We start from the raw sequence: 15,319 nt of genomic DNA, 5'->3' as shown, positions 1-15,319 counted from the left end.
TGCACTGTTTTGTCCAGCTCAACATTCCTTTTTCTATACGGGAAATAACATCTCAATCCAGCATGGTTCTAGAAGGACTGCCCTTCACCCCATAGGGAGGGGACAATCATTCCATGAGATTCATTGCTGCAACCAGCAGCCATTTTTAGTGGAGAAAGCCTATCTTGCAGGAGTGAATAGACCAACTTATAGGGACATGGTGATAAGCAGCATTAAAAGAGTGAGTGTTCGAATGTTGTCCCTTCCTCTGGATCCAGCTATGCCTGAAGCTGGTATTGTCTCTAAGTTGCCCATTGCATTGATCAGTGAATTCCCACCTTTGACTCACTTGATTAGTTCCAGTTGGGTGTCCGTCACTTGCAACTCACTCTTGATTGCTGTGATTGGTGTGTTACTTAATGTGCCCAGTGGAGAACTCTAGTGCATTATCCACTCAGGTAGTCCTCACGCTTTTATGAGTAAGACAACGTGCTGGTGACAAGGTGCACAACTAGAGTGTTAGGACAGATTTCCATCAGTAATATACCATTGTGCCAAGGAAGAGGACCCAGTGTGAACTAACTCGACTTCTGTTTGTGTACCCTAACACTTAAAAGGCAGAATGATCCTGTGACTCAGGAGGCTGAGAAAGGAGGATCCCAAGTTCAAGGCCAGCCTGAGCATCTTAACAAGACCTTGTCTCAGAATAAAGCTAAAGACAGCCAGGTGAAGTGGCACACACCTGTAATCTCAGCAGCTCAGGAGGCCGAGGCAGGAGGATTGCAAGGTCAAAGCCAACTTCATCAACTTAGTGAGACCCTAAGCAACTCAGCAACTCAGTGAGACCCTGTTTCTAAATAAAATATAAAAAAGGGGTAGGGGTGTGACTCAGTGGTTTTGTGCCCCTGGGTTTAATCTCCAGTATCAAAAAAATTTAAAAACTGTCCTGGGAGTGTAGCTCAGTGGCAGAGTACTTCCCAACATGTGCGAGGCCCTAGGTCTGATCACCAGTACTGCAGTATAAAAGGTAGAATGAGGGCGGGGGGAGAGGGAACCTAGGGGATTTGAGCAGTCATGTTGCCAAAAGTTCGATCCTTGTCCCTGATGCCAATCCAATAAAGAGGACACAGTTTTTGAGAAAAAGGGAAAAGCATGTTTATTGCTTTGCTAGCAGAGGAGAAACACAGGGGCTTCCTGTCCCAGAGGCTGTGATTCTGCCCATCAGCTTTTAAAGAGTGACTGGAAGGCTCTGTTCCACATGTTCTCTGTTGGAGTGTGGTTCACTTGTTGACTGGGAGATAGTCATGTCTGAGATCTTCGGGTGCCATCCCCAAAGTCTGGATGGCTTCGTTCCTATGGTGGGTGTGTCCTCAGGGACAGATAACTGCCTAGGATGGGAAGAAAGGCAAACCTGTTTCCCCTGAGATTAGGGGAGATGGGGGGGGAGGTGAGATTGGAGAGGAGAAGAAATAGAGGAAGAAAAAGAAACATGTCTGTATTAAAAATAAGTGGCAGTGACAGAGCAGCAAGGGCCATATTCAAAGCATAAAGTGGAAGCACAGTCAGGGAAGTGAAAAACGACAAGGGGTTGGTCAGTGCTGATGCCTGGGGGCCAGCGTGTGCAGCTGGTAAGGATGGAGTCAGGCTTCGTCCCCTGCAGCCTCCCATGCTCACATTTCAGAGGAGCAGCTCTCTGGTTCTTGAGAATGCCTCTCCTGCCTTGTAGGAGATAGGGCCACATCTATAAAGGTACAGGGGAAGGACTCACCGTTATAAACCCTTTCAGTAAGTGCACCACTGGTGTGGGAGAGGAGCTCTGTTGCCAAATGGCGGCAGGAAAAAGCGGGGAAGTTCTTTTGGTAGCCTGCGCTTTCCCAGGCAGGCAGTTAACGGAATCTAGGGGTTGGTTGTCCTAGGGATGCGACCTTGAGAGGTTAGACACTATGTTAATACTTGTCAGGGAGGGGAGTGAATAGAATCATGTGGGTTGAGTCTGTAGTTTTTATAGACCAAGGTTGAGGCCCTGTCAAGAAGAGGCAGGGCATAGCAAGCTGGCCAGTCTCTTCTGGAGCCGGGACTCTCAACTTGAGCACAGGGACATAGGAAAGGCAGCAGCCAGGACTGACCTATCACCCTGATGGTAGTGCCCTGGGGAGAACAGCAGGACTCCTGTGAGCCAGAGCCCAGACATCTCCTGTGTGTTCCTTCTGAGGCCTGGCATACCAGCTTGCCCTTTGGTTCTGTGAGCCCAGCTGCTTTTCAGAGTGGGTCTCTGTTGCCTGCACCTAAAGCATCCAAACCAAGCCAGAGTTCAGACCGGACTGATCCCTGCCTTCCTGGAGCTTGCATCTTACTGGGGCAAAGATAAGGAGTCAGGGGTATGGCTCAGTGGTAGAGTCCTTGCCCGCCATGCACAAGGTCCTGGATTCTATCCCCAGCACCACAGAAATAAAAACAAACAAAACAGTGTGTGGGGGGCATCCAGTGGGTAACTCTGGTTTGATGACCCTGGCCTGGGCCCCCTTAGCCCTCTTGCTTGAAGAGTGTATTCCTGAACATCTTTTGCTTGATGTTGAACTTCACATAGAAATGTGCACTTCTGTATTCCCAGGGAAGATCAAGATCACATTTCTCACGGAGCTCTGCAAAATGACCCTCTGGCTGAGACATTAGTCTCCTTTTGAAGAGGCGGGTCATGTTTGAGGATCCCAACTGGCAAAGTATTATTTCTTCATCAGTGAAACATCAGATTGGACCCTGAGTTGTAGCAAATGTTCCAAAGCTGTCTGTGAATGTGTCCCCTCCAAAATTCATGTGTTGAAATTTAGTCCCTCTGGTGGGACCCTGGGGAAGTGATTAGATCGCGACGTTCCATCCTCATGAATTGGGCTGGTACCTTATAAAAGGGGCCGGAGGCAACTCAGTTGGCTCCCTTTGCTTTTCTGCTCTGTTCTGCCATGGGAGGACATGAAGGCACAGCATTCCCCTCCTCTGAGGGATGCAAGGCACCATCTTGGAGCAGAGAGAAGCTTCCATCAGACATGAGTCTTCTTTTTTCTTGCAGTGCTGGGGATTGAACCCAGGTCCTTGTGCTTGCCAGGCAGCAAACGCTCTACCAACTGAGCTATATCCCCAGCCCTTAGACACCAAACTTCTTGCTGCCATCTTGATCTTGGACTGGCCATTGGCAAGCACCTGGCAGGTGGTGCCCTTATATCCTCCCAGACATGGAGCACACACCAGGATTCCAAGGCAAACCTGTGTTGCCGATACCCTTCCTCCCCAGGGCTGATGGATGGCCAGCATGGGGGACTATTTTTTTTTTTTCTTTTGGTACTAGGGATTGAGCCCAGCGGTGCTTACCACTGAGCAACATCCCCAGCCCTTTATACACACACACACACACACGTATTTTTTTTTTTTCTTTTTAGAGACAGGGTCTCTCTAAGTTACTTAGAGCCTCACTGAGTTCCTGAGGCTGGCTTTGAACTCACGATCCTCCTGCCTCAGCCTCCTGAGCTGTGGGAATCACAGGTGTGTGCCGCCGTGCAGGACCAGAAAATCTTCATGCAGCCCTGAAGGGACACCCCATTGCTCTGTGCTCCTAGAGGCCGGGATTACAGGCAACTGCCAGTGTGCCTGGCAGCAGGGGACTCTTACCAGGCAGAGAGAGACCTGCTGCAGGGGAGCAGGATGGAGTGGGCGCTCAGCTGCTGGGAACGTCGTGGCTGGTGTGGCTGCTCCTGCCTCGGGCCTCTGGCGACTTTCCTCACGTGGAGACTAGGGCCACAGCCCCACCGTGGCCAGAGGGAGCAAGACTCCACGGCCTGCTGTTCCAGTTGGCCCCTCTGGGATGGAAGCCAGACGCACGCCAGGCCGAGCTGGGCAGTGCTGCGGTCTGGCCCTCCCTCCCGCTGCCACCCTTGCTCCTTTCCTGTCGCTGCAGTCTGGGTCACTCTTTTTTCCTTGATTATTATTATTTTTTAAGGAGACAATACCTTTATTTAATTTATTTATTTATGTGGTGCTGAGGATCGAACCCAGCGCCTCACACGTGCTAGGCAAGCGCTCCACCGCCGAGCCCCAGCCCAGCCCCTGCGTCACCCTCTCCCTGGCAGGACCCCCTGACTGGGATGCTTAGGCCCCCGGGCGGGCTCCGTCCTTCTGCTGTCTCCTCTTGGGAGAAGCCTGCCCAGCTGCCCGGGAGCAAGCGCTGGCTCTCCCTCTCCGCTCAGCACCATGGCCCGATGCCTCTGGGCTTCTGGACCCAGGTACATACCCAGGGGTCTTGTGGGAGGTGCCTGCTCCCTGGGGTCCCACAGGGTTGTGACCTCCGGTTTTCTGCAGGTCTCTCCCATCTGGGTAGGGGCCCTGTTGGTCAGGTGGCCAGCCTTGACCCGGGAGTCTAGACACAGGGCATGAGGAAAACATGAAGGAGACATATTCGACCTCAACCTGCCACCTGTTGAGTGCAGTCGATTTGCCCTGAGGACTGGGCACACAAATCCCCAGACACAGCCACCCCTACCCCAGAACTACCCACATTCCAGACCCCTGCCAGGATACCCCCAGGCCAGCATCCCTAGCCCCTCGTAAGAAAGACACTCTGCTCCACTGCACTTTGCACAAAAATGTATTTCTGTGACATCCCAAAGTACAGACATTTCCCCAGGCCCAGGCTGAGAAAGCAATGCGACATGAGCTCTGCCCTGGGTCTGGCTGGGGCCGCCAGGGCCTGGGATAGAAGGAAGGGGCCGGGGTGGCCATCTGCCACACTGCAGGGAACAGGGCTGAGCCCCCTTCCCAGGGCCTGGAGGGAGAGACTCAGGGAGAAAAGGGCCAGTTACTTCTCCCTGAGGCTGCCTGGTCTGTTCTGCCAGGAGAATCCAGCGCAGGGCCAAGGAAGAGGGTCGCCTCCAGGGTTGGCTCTGCCCCAGGTCTCTTGTTCTACACGGCCCACCACCCGTATGTCCGATGAGAAGCAACTCAGCGTTAGAGCAGGGGCACAGGTTATCTGGAGACACGGCGCCTGTCACGGGGTTCTGCAACAGCACAGAGGTTTCCCAGGTACAGCCTGGGCCGCCGGGCTAGCTTAGTGCTGGTCTGGAGGTGGCTGCCTGCTGCCACTGTGAAGGGCTGGAGTGGGGACCTCCTGCCTCCAAGAGAGGCCTGGGGACCTCTGGGCAGTGGGGCAGGTGGGGGTGGATGAGGCAGGTTCAATTCTGCTGGTGGGGTACCTGGGCACCTTGGGAGCTTGTGGGTAACCGAGGGCTATGGTGAGCGGGAGCAAGCCCCTGGCCCCAGAGGTGCTGGCTTCTGGAGCTGAGCAGGTATGGGATGTGTTTGGCAGAAGGGGCAGTAGAATCTGTCCCTGAATCCTGACCATCCCTGGGCTGGGGCCTTCAACAGCCTGGGGCCTGGTGGGAGACGCAGAGGCAGTCTCCATAGCAGCGTGGCCGCGGCAGGCCTGGCCAGAGGTGGGGGCCTTTGGAGCAGGGGCAGCCTGGCCCTAGGCCTGGGAGCCACTCACTTTCCTGCCCCTGCTGGCCCACAGCCGGGAGCACCAAGGCTTCTGGGAGACCCAGTGGGGTTAGTCTTAATCCCCACATTCCATCAGCCGTGCCCAGGAGCCCCAGTGGGGTTCTCAGGCCTGGGGGTGTGACTTAGGGCGCTGGAGCAGGCCCCGCTGACTCCTTGGCAAGACAGATGGGAGGCCAGCCAGGGTCCGGGTTCCCTAGGAAAGGATGGGACACTCACAACGTTGGAGGCGTTGAGTCTGTCCAGGGCAGGACTGAATGAGCGTGGCAGCAACGAAGGCTTGGAGTTGGGTTGAGTGTGGCCAGGGAAGCGGCAAGAATTCAGGGAGGTTTTTTTTGTTTTGTACAGAAATCATACACACATAACTTCACACTTCCTAACCAAAAAAATAATATATATATATGTATGTATATATATATAATATATATATCTCACTAATGTTAAGGAAAGGCGTCGGTTGTGCAACAGTCCCCTCTGTCTTTGCCACGGGGGAGTCTCCTGGAAGGCTCCTGCCAGTGGGCCACGGGAGCGCTTCCTCCAGGCCTGTGGTCCGAGCAGTGGCGGCTGCAGGCGGAGGCCTCTATCTGGACGTGTCCATGTTCTCCTCTTTAAAGTTACTGCAGTGCTCGATCACCTTGCTGCAGACAACGGGGAGAGAGGGTTGGAGGGTGCGGGTGGGTCCTGGAGACCCTGCTGCTGGTCGGCAGGAGCCATGATGGTGCCGACTGAACGACGTGCCCAAAGTGGCCAGAGAAGCCCCAGGAAAAGGTTTCCTGGCCTCGAATCCTGATGCCACACAGGCTCCCCTTCTCAGACCCAGGGCATGGTGGACAGGGCAATCCACAGCAGCTCAGCCTCCTCCGAGCCTCTGCCCTTACTTGGCTGCGCCCCCTCCTTTCCCTGCACACGGGTCCTTCCTCTTCCCTCACGTCTGAGAGGTTCTCAAGGAGCTGCATATTAAATGCACCCAGAAACCAGGGACTCTGCTCTGGCAGCAGGCCCAGGCTGGACGAGCGCAGCTGTGTGATCCAGCCTAGCCCCTGGGAACCACTGCCCATGCAGTCAGGTGTCCTCCTGGACCCTAGACAGCCTGCCCACTTGACACAAAGCCTCTGGGCTGGGGGCTCACTGCAGACTCCCCATGCTAACAGGTGCCCCGCGTACCACAGCCTCTTTAGGAGCAAAGGCCCAGAGGGGCGGGAGCTCAGGTCCTTTCCTGCATGCCCTCCAGGGTCAGCAGCTCCTTGCTGGCAGACAGGCCCACCAGCTCAGACCCTACCTCTGGCCTCAGAGAAACGTTCAACGGCACTGGGACAGTTGACTGACCAGTCTTACCCAGTGCTTTCTTTCCTTCTTTCCTTCCTTCCTTCCTCTTTCTTTTTCTTTTTTTCTCTCTTTCTTTCTCTCTCTCTCTCTCCCCCTCCCTCCCTCCCTTCCTTTTTTTTTACTATCTCAATATGGTTGCTCCCCGACCCTGTAGTTTTCAAATATCCTGGGATCCCTGTTTACCACAGAGATTTCCAAGCCCACTTCCTAAATGCACTAGAGAAGAAAAAGACCTTTTTTGTGTGTAGTGGGGGGTACTGGGGATTGAACCCAGGGGCACTTAATCACTGAGCCACATCCCAGCCCTTCTGATTTTGAGATAGGGTCTTGCTAAGTTGCTTAGGGCCTTGCTACATTGCCCAGGCTGCTCTCGATCTCGGGCTCCCGAGTCGCTGGGATTATGGGTGACACCACTGCGCCTGGCTGGGCTTGTCTATTTTAAACAAATTTTCCTTGTGATTTTTTGGGGAGATTAAGTTTAAGAACCACTCATTTCACCATTTCCAAATTCAGACAAATCTATCAATTAATGTTTAAGCAGTGCTTTCTCCAAAACCACTGGCAGGACCAACAACCGCCTCCGCCACGGCATCACTGTCTGGGAGCATCTGAGCGCCAGGCCCAGGCTCCTGGTTTCCTTCTACTCTACCCCATGTCCAGAACCATGACCAACGTCCACAGAAGTAACCTGACACACTCCCCTCTCCAACGGACCCTGGAGACAGGAAGGTCATTGCCAGCACGGCTCCTTCCGACATGTGGCATCCTTGAGTCTTTCTTGTGCCCAGCTTGATAGGACAATTGGAACTGATGTTTCAGGTCCAGCAATGACACCCACAGAGCGACCATCCGCGACCTTCACGTCAGTGCGTTGCGGTGCTGGGGCCAAGCGCAGGGCTTCGCGCACTGGCGGGGGCCTGCCCACAACAGGGGCAGTGTTCCTTCTTTTATCACGACTCTCATCCCCCTCAGGGAGAGCGCTGGCCTTCTCCCATCTGATCTACGGCACGCACCCCGCCATGCTCTGTCCTTTTCTTTTGCAATGTCTTTGGCCAAAAATATGAGTTACTTGCAAGTGCCTGGTCATAGAGGATGGAGTTTGTTGGGACCAAAAGAAAACCAAGCTCACCCATCAGGGTAGCAGGTCCACTCCGAGTTTCCCACTGCACTGTGGCTGAAGTCACCCTGAAAGGGCCCAGCTGGACATCCGTACACTGCCCACCACTCAACCCTGAGTGGCCCCTGGAAACTTCAGCTATTCCTAACCAGCTGAGTCCCTCACACCCCCACATCAAGGCCCCAGACAGAAGCACACTGCTGGTCTCTTACCGGGCCATTTCCTTGGTCTCCTGCCTTGCGGTTGCCATCTTGATCACGTCCCTCAGAAGGGGCATTCCGCCTTCTCTGACCAGCAGGGGGCAGTACTTGTCAGCTGTGAGGTAGGGCAGACAGGGCTGTCTCATCAGCCTGTATCAGAAACCCACCCGTGCTTCAAGGAGTACCTGAAGGGGGAGCCAGCTGCAGGGGCCCTGTGGGAGCAGGGACAAGCTGCATTGCCTGGCCTCATGGGGGGAGCTGCTGTGTCCCCCGGGGCGGGGGCGGGGGGGAAGCAGGTGAGTCCTTAGAAAGACTTCCCTACTGTGGTTCACCCTTGCTGCGTTTCCCCCCAGTGCTTGTTCAGTGGAAACTACCAGAACCAGTGGCCCTAGACACTGTGAGCCTCTGTAAAGTTTGGTCAACATGCAGATTCCCTGCCTCTGGATGTTGGGATTCAGCAGACCCAGGGCCCTGTTTTGTTACCAGGGATTGAACCCAGGGGACCTCTACCACTGAGCTACAGTCCCATCTTTTTTATTTTGACACAGGGTCTCGCTAAGATGCTAAGGCTGGCCTGGAACTTGCCATCCTCCTGCCTCAACCTCCAGGATCCTTGGGATCATAGGCATGGTCTCTGCTCTGGCTCAGGGGCCTGTATTTATGTACAAAACACCACTGTGGTGCAGAAGCAGGTAGGTTTTTTTTTTTTTTAAATATATTTTTAGATGCTGATAGACCTTTATTTTATTCATTTATTTATATGTGGTGCTGAGAATCAAACCCAGTGCCTCACACATGCTAGATAAGTGCTCCACCACTGAGCCACAACCCCAGCCTGTAAATAGGTTTTTGATTGTTCACTCATACTGGGGCAGGAAGAATTAAGAAAGCTGACTGCTGGCTGTCTTCTGGTAACGTGGCAGGGGACAGCCATCATGCCAGCATCCCACAATGCTGAGCGTGGAAGGCTCTGCTCTGAGGCACAGTGCCGACCAGCCCTCCTAGTGCTCCCTAGGACACCTCTGCTCCCAGCTGGGTGAGTGACGGGACCAAGGGCAGTGGGCACTCACGGTAGACAGACACGAGGTTGTACAGGGCCCAGGTTGCCCAGTGCTGGCTGACGGGAGAGATGCCCTGGGGAAGGAGGCGCAGAATTGGCTCAAAGGACCTGAGGAAGAGAAACCAGTCACTTCTGCCTGGGAGTGGGGAGCGAAGCTTTTTTTGTCTGAGGTTTCTCCACCCTGAAGGACCTTAGGGCAAACATGGGCCAATGGTAAGATGCCAGGGAGAGGGGGTACCTGGCCCATTACCTCACTGCAGGCTCTACCAAGGAACTCCAAGGGGCACGAGAGGGAGGCAGGTGGACACAGGTCAGGTGGAGCATAAAGCTGGGGAGGTCAGCAAAGGGGACTACCATGGGGGTCAGAGGGAAAAGCAAACGGGGAAGCAGAAAGTGACCGCATTTCCTCCCAGGGCCTTGCTTGGGCCAACCTCAAGTTATGGTCCAAAAGCCCCCAAAGATGTACCAGTGATTCCACGCCCTCGCTCTCTCCCCCGACCCCCAGGAACTATAGTACTTGGGGCCTCAGCAAAGCTGCTGGTGTGAGCCTGACCCCCACCCCCAATTGAGTATCCAACTTATATGTCGATCGGGACAGCATGGCACAACGCAAGGGACTCGGTCATAAGATAACTGGCGATTCTGTCCCAGTACAGTAGCACTGACCCCAGCTGGACTGGGAGGAATGACACACGTGCCTAGGAGAGCTGGAGGGGGTGCCCGCAGGCCAGCGGCAGGGCTTTTGGGGAATGAGAGCGGGACGCCCGATGGAGCACTGGTAACGCGCAGGCACTGGGCAGGAAACGCGTACCCAGCTGCACTGTGAGCTGTGTCCTCCGTGCCCTTGGCTGTGTGTGGCTGTCCCTAGAGGACTAAGAAAGGCAGAGGGCTCTGGCCGGCCCCCCTGGGCTGCACCCGCACCTGTAGTTGATATTTCTCCGGGAGTTGATGTCCCAGCTCTGGATGGCTGCCCACATGCGCTCCTCCACCTCCTCCCGCTGGGGCTCACAGACACCCCAGGCCTCAGGCCCGTCAAACATGATGTGGGAGAGCACCCCACAGGCGTTGTAGGAAACCTCAATGCCGTCAGCCTTGCTCTCCAGAAGGTTGCTGCCAGCAGGAAGAAAGAGAAATGGGGTCCCAGTCCCTCTGCGGATGCTGCTGCTATGTTGCCACTTAGGAACCAGGAGCCAGAGTTACTATTTATTCCTTTGTCACTTGTTTATACTCAGACTCCTTCTAAAAGGGATTTGAGGTTATTTAAGAGAGTTACAAGAGGACCATTTGTGGAAGGTTGAAAAAATAAGAAACCACATTACAGAGGGAAGGTGACATCTGTAACAGAAACCTAGGCCAAGAACAGTGTGGCAACCGAGCAGACTGTAGTTCTAAGCATCCTGGCAGCCAAGGCAAAAAGGGAAAGGCAAGAGTTATCAACCTGAAGACGCTGATGAACTGGGAAGTCATTAGCTGAGGCCGCAGCTCCTTCACCTCTGCCACATTCCCCAAGAGTCCCAGCATATTCCGATGTAGTTCCTGCTTTTCTGGGAATTCCTGGCAAAATGACAGCCATTGCAGACACTTAGTTAGTACCTAATTACTTAGTTTCTGACACATTAACCCGAAAGCTTATGGGCATCTGTCTGGCCATTCCAACTAGACAAAGGGGTTACGATAGGCCTCCTGCTTTCCAGGGTGCCAAGGAGAGCCGGCACTCTTGGTGAGGGATTAAAAGGTGGAGGTTCCTTGTACGAGACAAAGGCTGAGAAGAGAGCTTGCCTCTGGACAAAGATGGTTCTATTTATCAAAGTTCAGAATATGTGTTTCTGGGATGCCCTTGAACCCTAGGGTGAGGATACAGCCTGCTTTTAGGATGACAGACCATCCTCCTGGACAGAATTCTGTCGGGCTGACATCATGATGGGCTCCAGCCAGTGTGGACAACCTGAGAAATGATGGCTGGAAAGAAGACAGAGCTGGGTTTCCCAGGAGGTGAGGAGGGCCCTACAGAGTCCCAGCCAGCTCGAGCAGGTAAGGGTCTTGCTTTGTTCACAGCCAATCCCGGGCTGGGGAACCCACGGGGTAGCCTGCGGGAGCCCCCTGAGGGGTGCTGATGGGTCTAGCTGTGGGAGCAGAGGGCCAGGAGAGCACTACACAGGCGTCGGGGGCTCCTGCGCTGCAGGCTGGACACTACCTTCAGGCAGTCCAGGAAGAGCTTCATGCCATTGAAATTGAGGAACATCTCGCAGTTGTCGGGTGTCTCATCTGTGATATTCCACAGGGCGCTCCAGGAGAACTCCATCACCTGGTCACACTGTGGGGCAGGCAGGGCTCAGCACCAGGACAATACATGGATGTCCCCGGGCAAGCCTGTCCCCTCCAGGCTGGGGGAAGGGCAGAGTGGCTCCTGAAGACCCAACTTACTATCTTGTCCAACAGCTTCTTCTGAATCAGCTTCAGCATGGTCTGTGGGAGGAAGAAAGAACTTGCCAGAGGGTTGGGCTCTGAATGAGTTCAGCCCCCAAGAACCCAGGACAGATGGAGAGGAGAGTTGGCAGCCTCTTCCTGGAGAACACATCCCAACAAGACCAAATCTCCACATGGCCCTGGGAGGCTACTGGAAGGCTACAAGGCATGGGTCCTGGACACTTGGCACCAGGAGGCCAGGGTGCTTGTCTCGCCCCATGCTGACTCGCTGTGACTTCGGGCACAGCCTTTGCTGTGGCAGCTTGAAAGGAGAGGAGGGGAATTCTTGTCAGCATTACCTACGCTCCTCCTCACCTGGGCCTGACTTGTCCTGGGCGGGGACAAGAGTAGACAGTGACCTCAGACAGCACCATGCCTCTCCCTACAGAGCTACTAACTGGGCGGGGGGCGGGGGAGGCCCACACAGAACACACTGGCTTCATCCTGGCTGGAATGTGTGTGGGGACATCAATCAGGTCTGAGGAAGCACAAGTGACTTGTAAAGTGGGACCTAATGGATGAGTGGCAGAGGATGGGAGAGGTGGAAGGAATCCACAGGGTCATAGCAACATGCACCACTTAGAAATTCTTCCAGGAGCTAGGGACGTAGCTCAGCAATAGAGCACATGCTTAGTATGCGCAAGGGTCTAGGTTCGATTCCAAAGCACCAGAAAAAAAAGAAAAAGGAAAAGGAAGTGCTTCCCTTGGTCTAGCCTAAATCCTTCCTGCCTCCATGTGCCTTCCTCCCCACTCCTCGCGCCCAGCCCCAGACCCCCAACCGGCTCCTCGTGGAGCAGGCAGAAGCGAGCCACGTACCACAACAAAGCCCATCTTGCCCACGGCTTCCTTGTGGTCGTTGTCCACCTGGCAGACCAGGGCGTTGCACAGGTGCACGGCGATGCGCTGGATGGACTCGTCCTGCCGAGTGGGGTTGAGGATGCTGAGCAGCAGCTCGTTGACCCGGCGGTACTGGAACTCCAGCTCCTCGGGGATGCTGAAGTTGCAGAGGGTCAGGCAGCAATTCCGCTGCACCTGGGCAGGGGTGGGAGGCAAGCAGAGCAAGCTCAGGGGCGGACTCGGGAGCAGGGCTCAGGGTGCTCTCTGGAGGCGCAAGGCCCCCAGCTGGTCCGGGCTCTCTGGAAGAAACACTCAGAGAAGAATGTGAGGACTGTACATGTGTGATTTTATAATTATAAAATGAACACACAAGTCCCTGCCACCCGGGTCACAGATAGCATGGCCAGTGCATATGTCCCTTCCTGGCCATATGCTCCAGCCCACCCCCACACCCACTCCAGGGAAATCGCTCTCAGTCAGTCAATCTCTCTCTCTTTCTCTTTTAAATACTTTTTTTTTTTTTTTAATTTACTTTTCTGTGGTGCTGAGGATGGAACCCAGGGCCTCACGCATGCCAGGCGAGCGCTCCACCACGGAGCCACAGCCAGCCCTTTTTATTTCTTTTTTTTTTTTTTTGGGTGCTGGGGATACGAACCCAGGGCCTTGTGCATGCAAGGCAAGCACTCTACCGACTGAGCTATATCCCCAGCCCCCTTTTTATTTCTTCTTCTTCTAATTATTATTATTATTATTTGTTGTTGTTGTTAATTTGAACCCAGTTCAATTCCCAGTACCACTGAGCTACATCCCCAGACCTTTTTAACTTTTTTATTTTGAGACAGGTCTTGCTAATCTGACCTTAAACTTGCAATCCTTGGGCTGGGCTTGGCTCAGTGGTAGAACACTTGCCTGGCATGTGTGAAGCTCTGGGTTCGATTCTCAGCACCACATATGAGTAAAAATAAAATAAAAAGATCCATTGACAACTAAAAAATTATTTAAAAAAAATTGCAATCCTCCTGCCTCAGTCTTTTAAGTCAATGGAATTACAGGCAAGCTCCATCACACCTGAGTCTTCTTGTTTCTTTCTGGTCAACAGTTTGCAAGATCATTTCATTGCAGTATAGCATTCCACTGCCTGATACCCCCCATTCTCTTGCTAATGAACACCACATGACTGCCATAGTCAGCTACTGTACACAGTGCATTTATACATGCGCCCTGGGTACGTGGCATGGGTTGCTCTAGGGCACACATGCCTGGAGGGGCTTCTGGGTCACAGGTGTGCATGTCTTCAACTTTAATAGGTAATGCCCAACTTTTACAGGGTAGTCATGTTAGTTGATACTTCCAGCAGCAGTGTCTGAGGCTCTGGTTGCTACACATCCTCGATTTCTCTTTGCATCGTCTGCATCTTTATGTATATTTTTACAGTGTTAGCACATTTTTCTTATTAGATATTGGATATTCACCATACTTACATAACCCCTGATTAACTTGGTTCTTTTCCTCCAATATGATTGTTTATTTATCACACACACACACACACACACTTTTTTTTATTTTTAATTTTTTTTAGGTGCTGGGGATGGGACCCAGGGCTTCATGCATGCTAGGCAAGTGTTCTATAACTGACCTCTACCACCAGCCCTTTATAAGGTTTATTTTGAGACAGGGTCTCACTAAGTGGCTCAGGTTGGCTTCTAATCCATGAGCTGCCTCAGTCCCAAGTAGCTAGGATTACATGTGTGCACCACTGTACCCAGCCTCCCATTTTTTTCTTTTTCGTACCAGGATTGAACCCAGGGAAGCTTTACCACTGAGCCACATCCCCAGCCCATTTTTTTTATTGTGAGACAGGGTCCCGCTAAATTGCAGAGGCTGACTTTGAACGTGTGGTCCTCCTGCCTCAGCCTCCTAAGCTACTGGGATTACAGGTGTGTGCCATGGTGCCAGGCCCATATTTTTTTAATTTAAGAAAAAGTTTAGGGGGCTGGGACTGCAGCTCAGTGGCTGAGCGCTTGCCTAGCATCTGTGAGGCACTGGGTTCAATCCTTAGCACCACATAAAAATAAACAAATAAAATAAAGGCTTGCTGTCCATCTACAACTACAAAAATTTTTTAAAAAGTTTAAATTATAAGAGCAATACTTATTTGCTCTAAAAAGTTCATATAATGCTATCTGAGCAGAAAAGTCTCCCGTTTCATCCCCCAGAAGTGATCACTGTTAAGCATTTGGTGCACATCCTTCTAGATTTCTCCATCATCCAATTGCGAACATATATTTGTGCGGGGAGGAGGCACAAAAGATATCATACAGATTGGTTCAAAACTTCTTTTACTTTATGTAGTGGACATTTTCCATGTAGAATCTAGGAATTCTATTGTAATAGCCCATTGTGTGGTTAGATCATATGTTACTTTTCCAGGACCCTATTTCTAAAATAGTTTAGTTTCCTCTGATTTCTACTTAATCAAATAAGAATGTACACATGTATGTCTCTGTGTGTATGTGTATACATATGTGTGTGTGCTATTATTATTTTGTATATTTTTTTAGTTGTCAGTGCATCCTTTATTTTATTTATTTATATGTGGGGCTGAATATTGAACCCAGAACCTCACACATGCCAGGCAAGTGCTCTATCACTGAGTCACAACTCCAGCCCCCCCTATTATTATTATTATTTTTTTTATTATTATTAGTGGTGCTGGGGATTAAACCCAGTGGTTCTCCACAACTGAGCTATATTCTTGCCCCCCCCCCCCTTTTTTGTGGTACTGTTGATTGAACT

The 15,319-nt window shown here is 52.5% G+C and overlaps 1 protein-coding gene across 3 annotated transcripts in view; it reads right to left on the bottom strand.

Moving 5' to 3' along the window:
* Nucleotides 1–4,594: 4,594 nt before the first annotated feature.
* The window catches only part of Zer1 (zyg-11 related cell cycle regulator), a 29,141-nt gene continuing 18,416 nt past the window's right edge, over nt 4,595–15,319 (bottom strand). For all 3 annotated transcript variants that reach the window (XM_047525022.1, XM_047525020.1, XM_047525021.1), the window contains exons 9-16: nt 12,503–12,718; nt 11,645–11,686; nt 11,415–11,534; nt 10,659–10,774; nt 10,142–10,330; nt 9,231–9,328; nt 8,173–8,275; nt 4,595–6,155 (exon numbers count right to left, since the gene is read on the bottom strand). In XM_047525022.1, the coding sequence (XP_047380978.1) occupies nt 6,098–6,155; nt 8,173–8,275; nt 9,231–9,328; nt 10,142–10,330; nt 10,659–10,774; nt 11,415–11,534; nt 11,645–11,686; nt 12,503–12,718 (942 nt within the window). In that variant the 3' untranslated portion in view covers nt 4,595–6,097. The remainder of the gene's footprint in view (nt 6,156–8,172; nt 8,276–9,230; nt 9,329–10,141; nt 10,331–10,658; nt 10,775–11,414; nt 11,535–11,644; nt 11,687–12,502; nt 12,719–15,319) is intronic.

This window comes from Sciurus carolinensis, chromosome 14 (genome assembly GCF_902686445.1).
Source record: "Sciurus carolinensis chromosome 14, mSciCar1.2, whole genome shotgun sequence".
Classification (NCBI taxonomy): Eukaryota; Metazoa; Chordata; class Mammalia; order Rodentia; family Sciuridae; genus Sciurus; species Sciurus carolinensis.
Note: the sequence above shows the minus strand (reverse complement) of the source record. Positions and strands in the feature narration are given on the sequence as shown.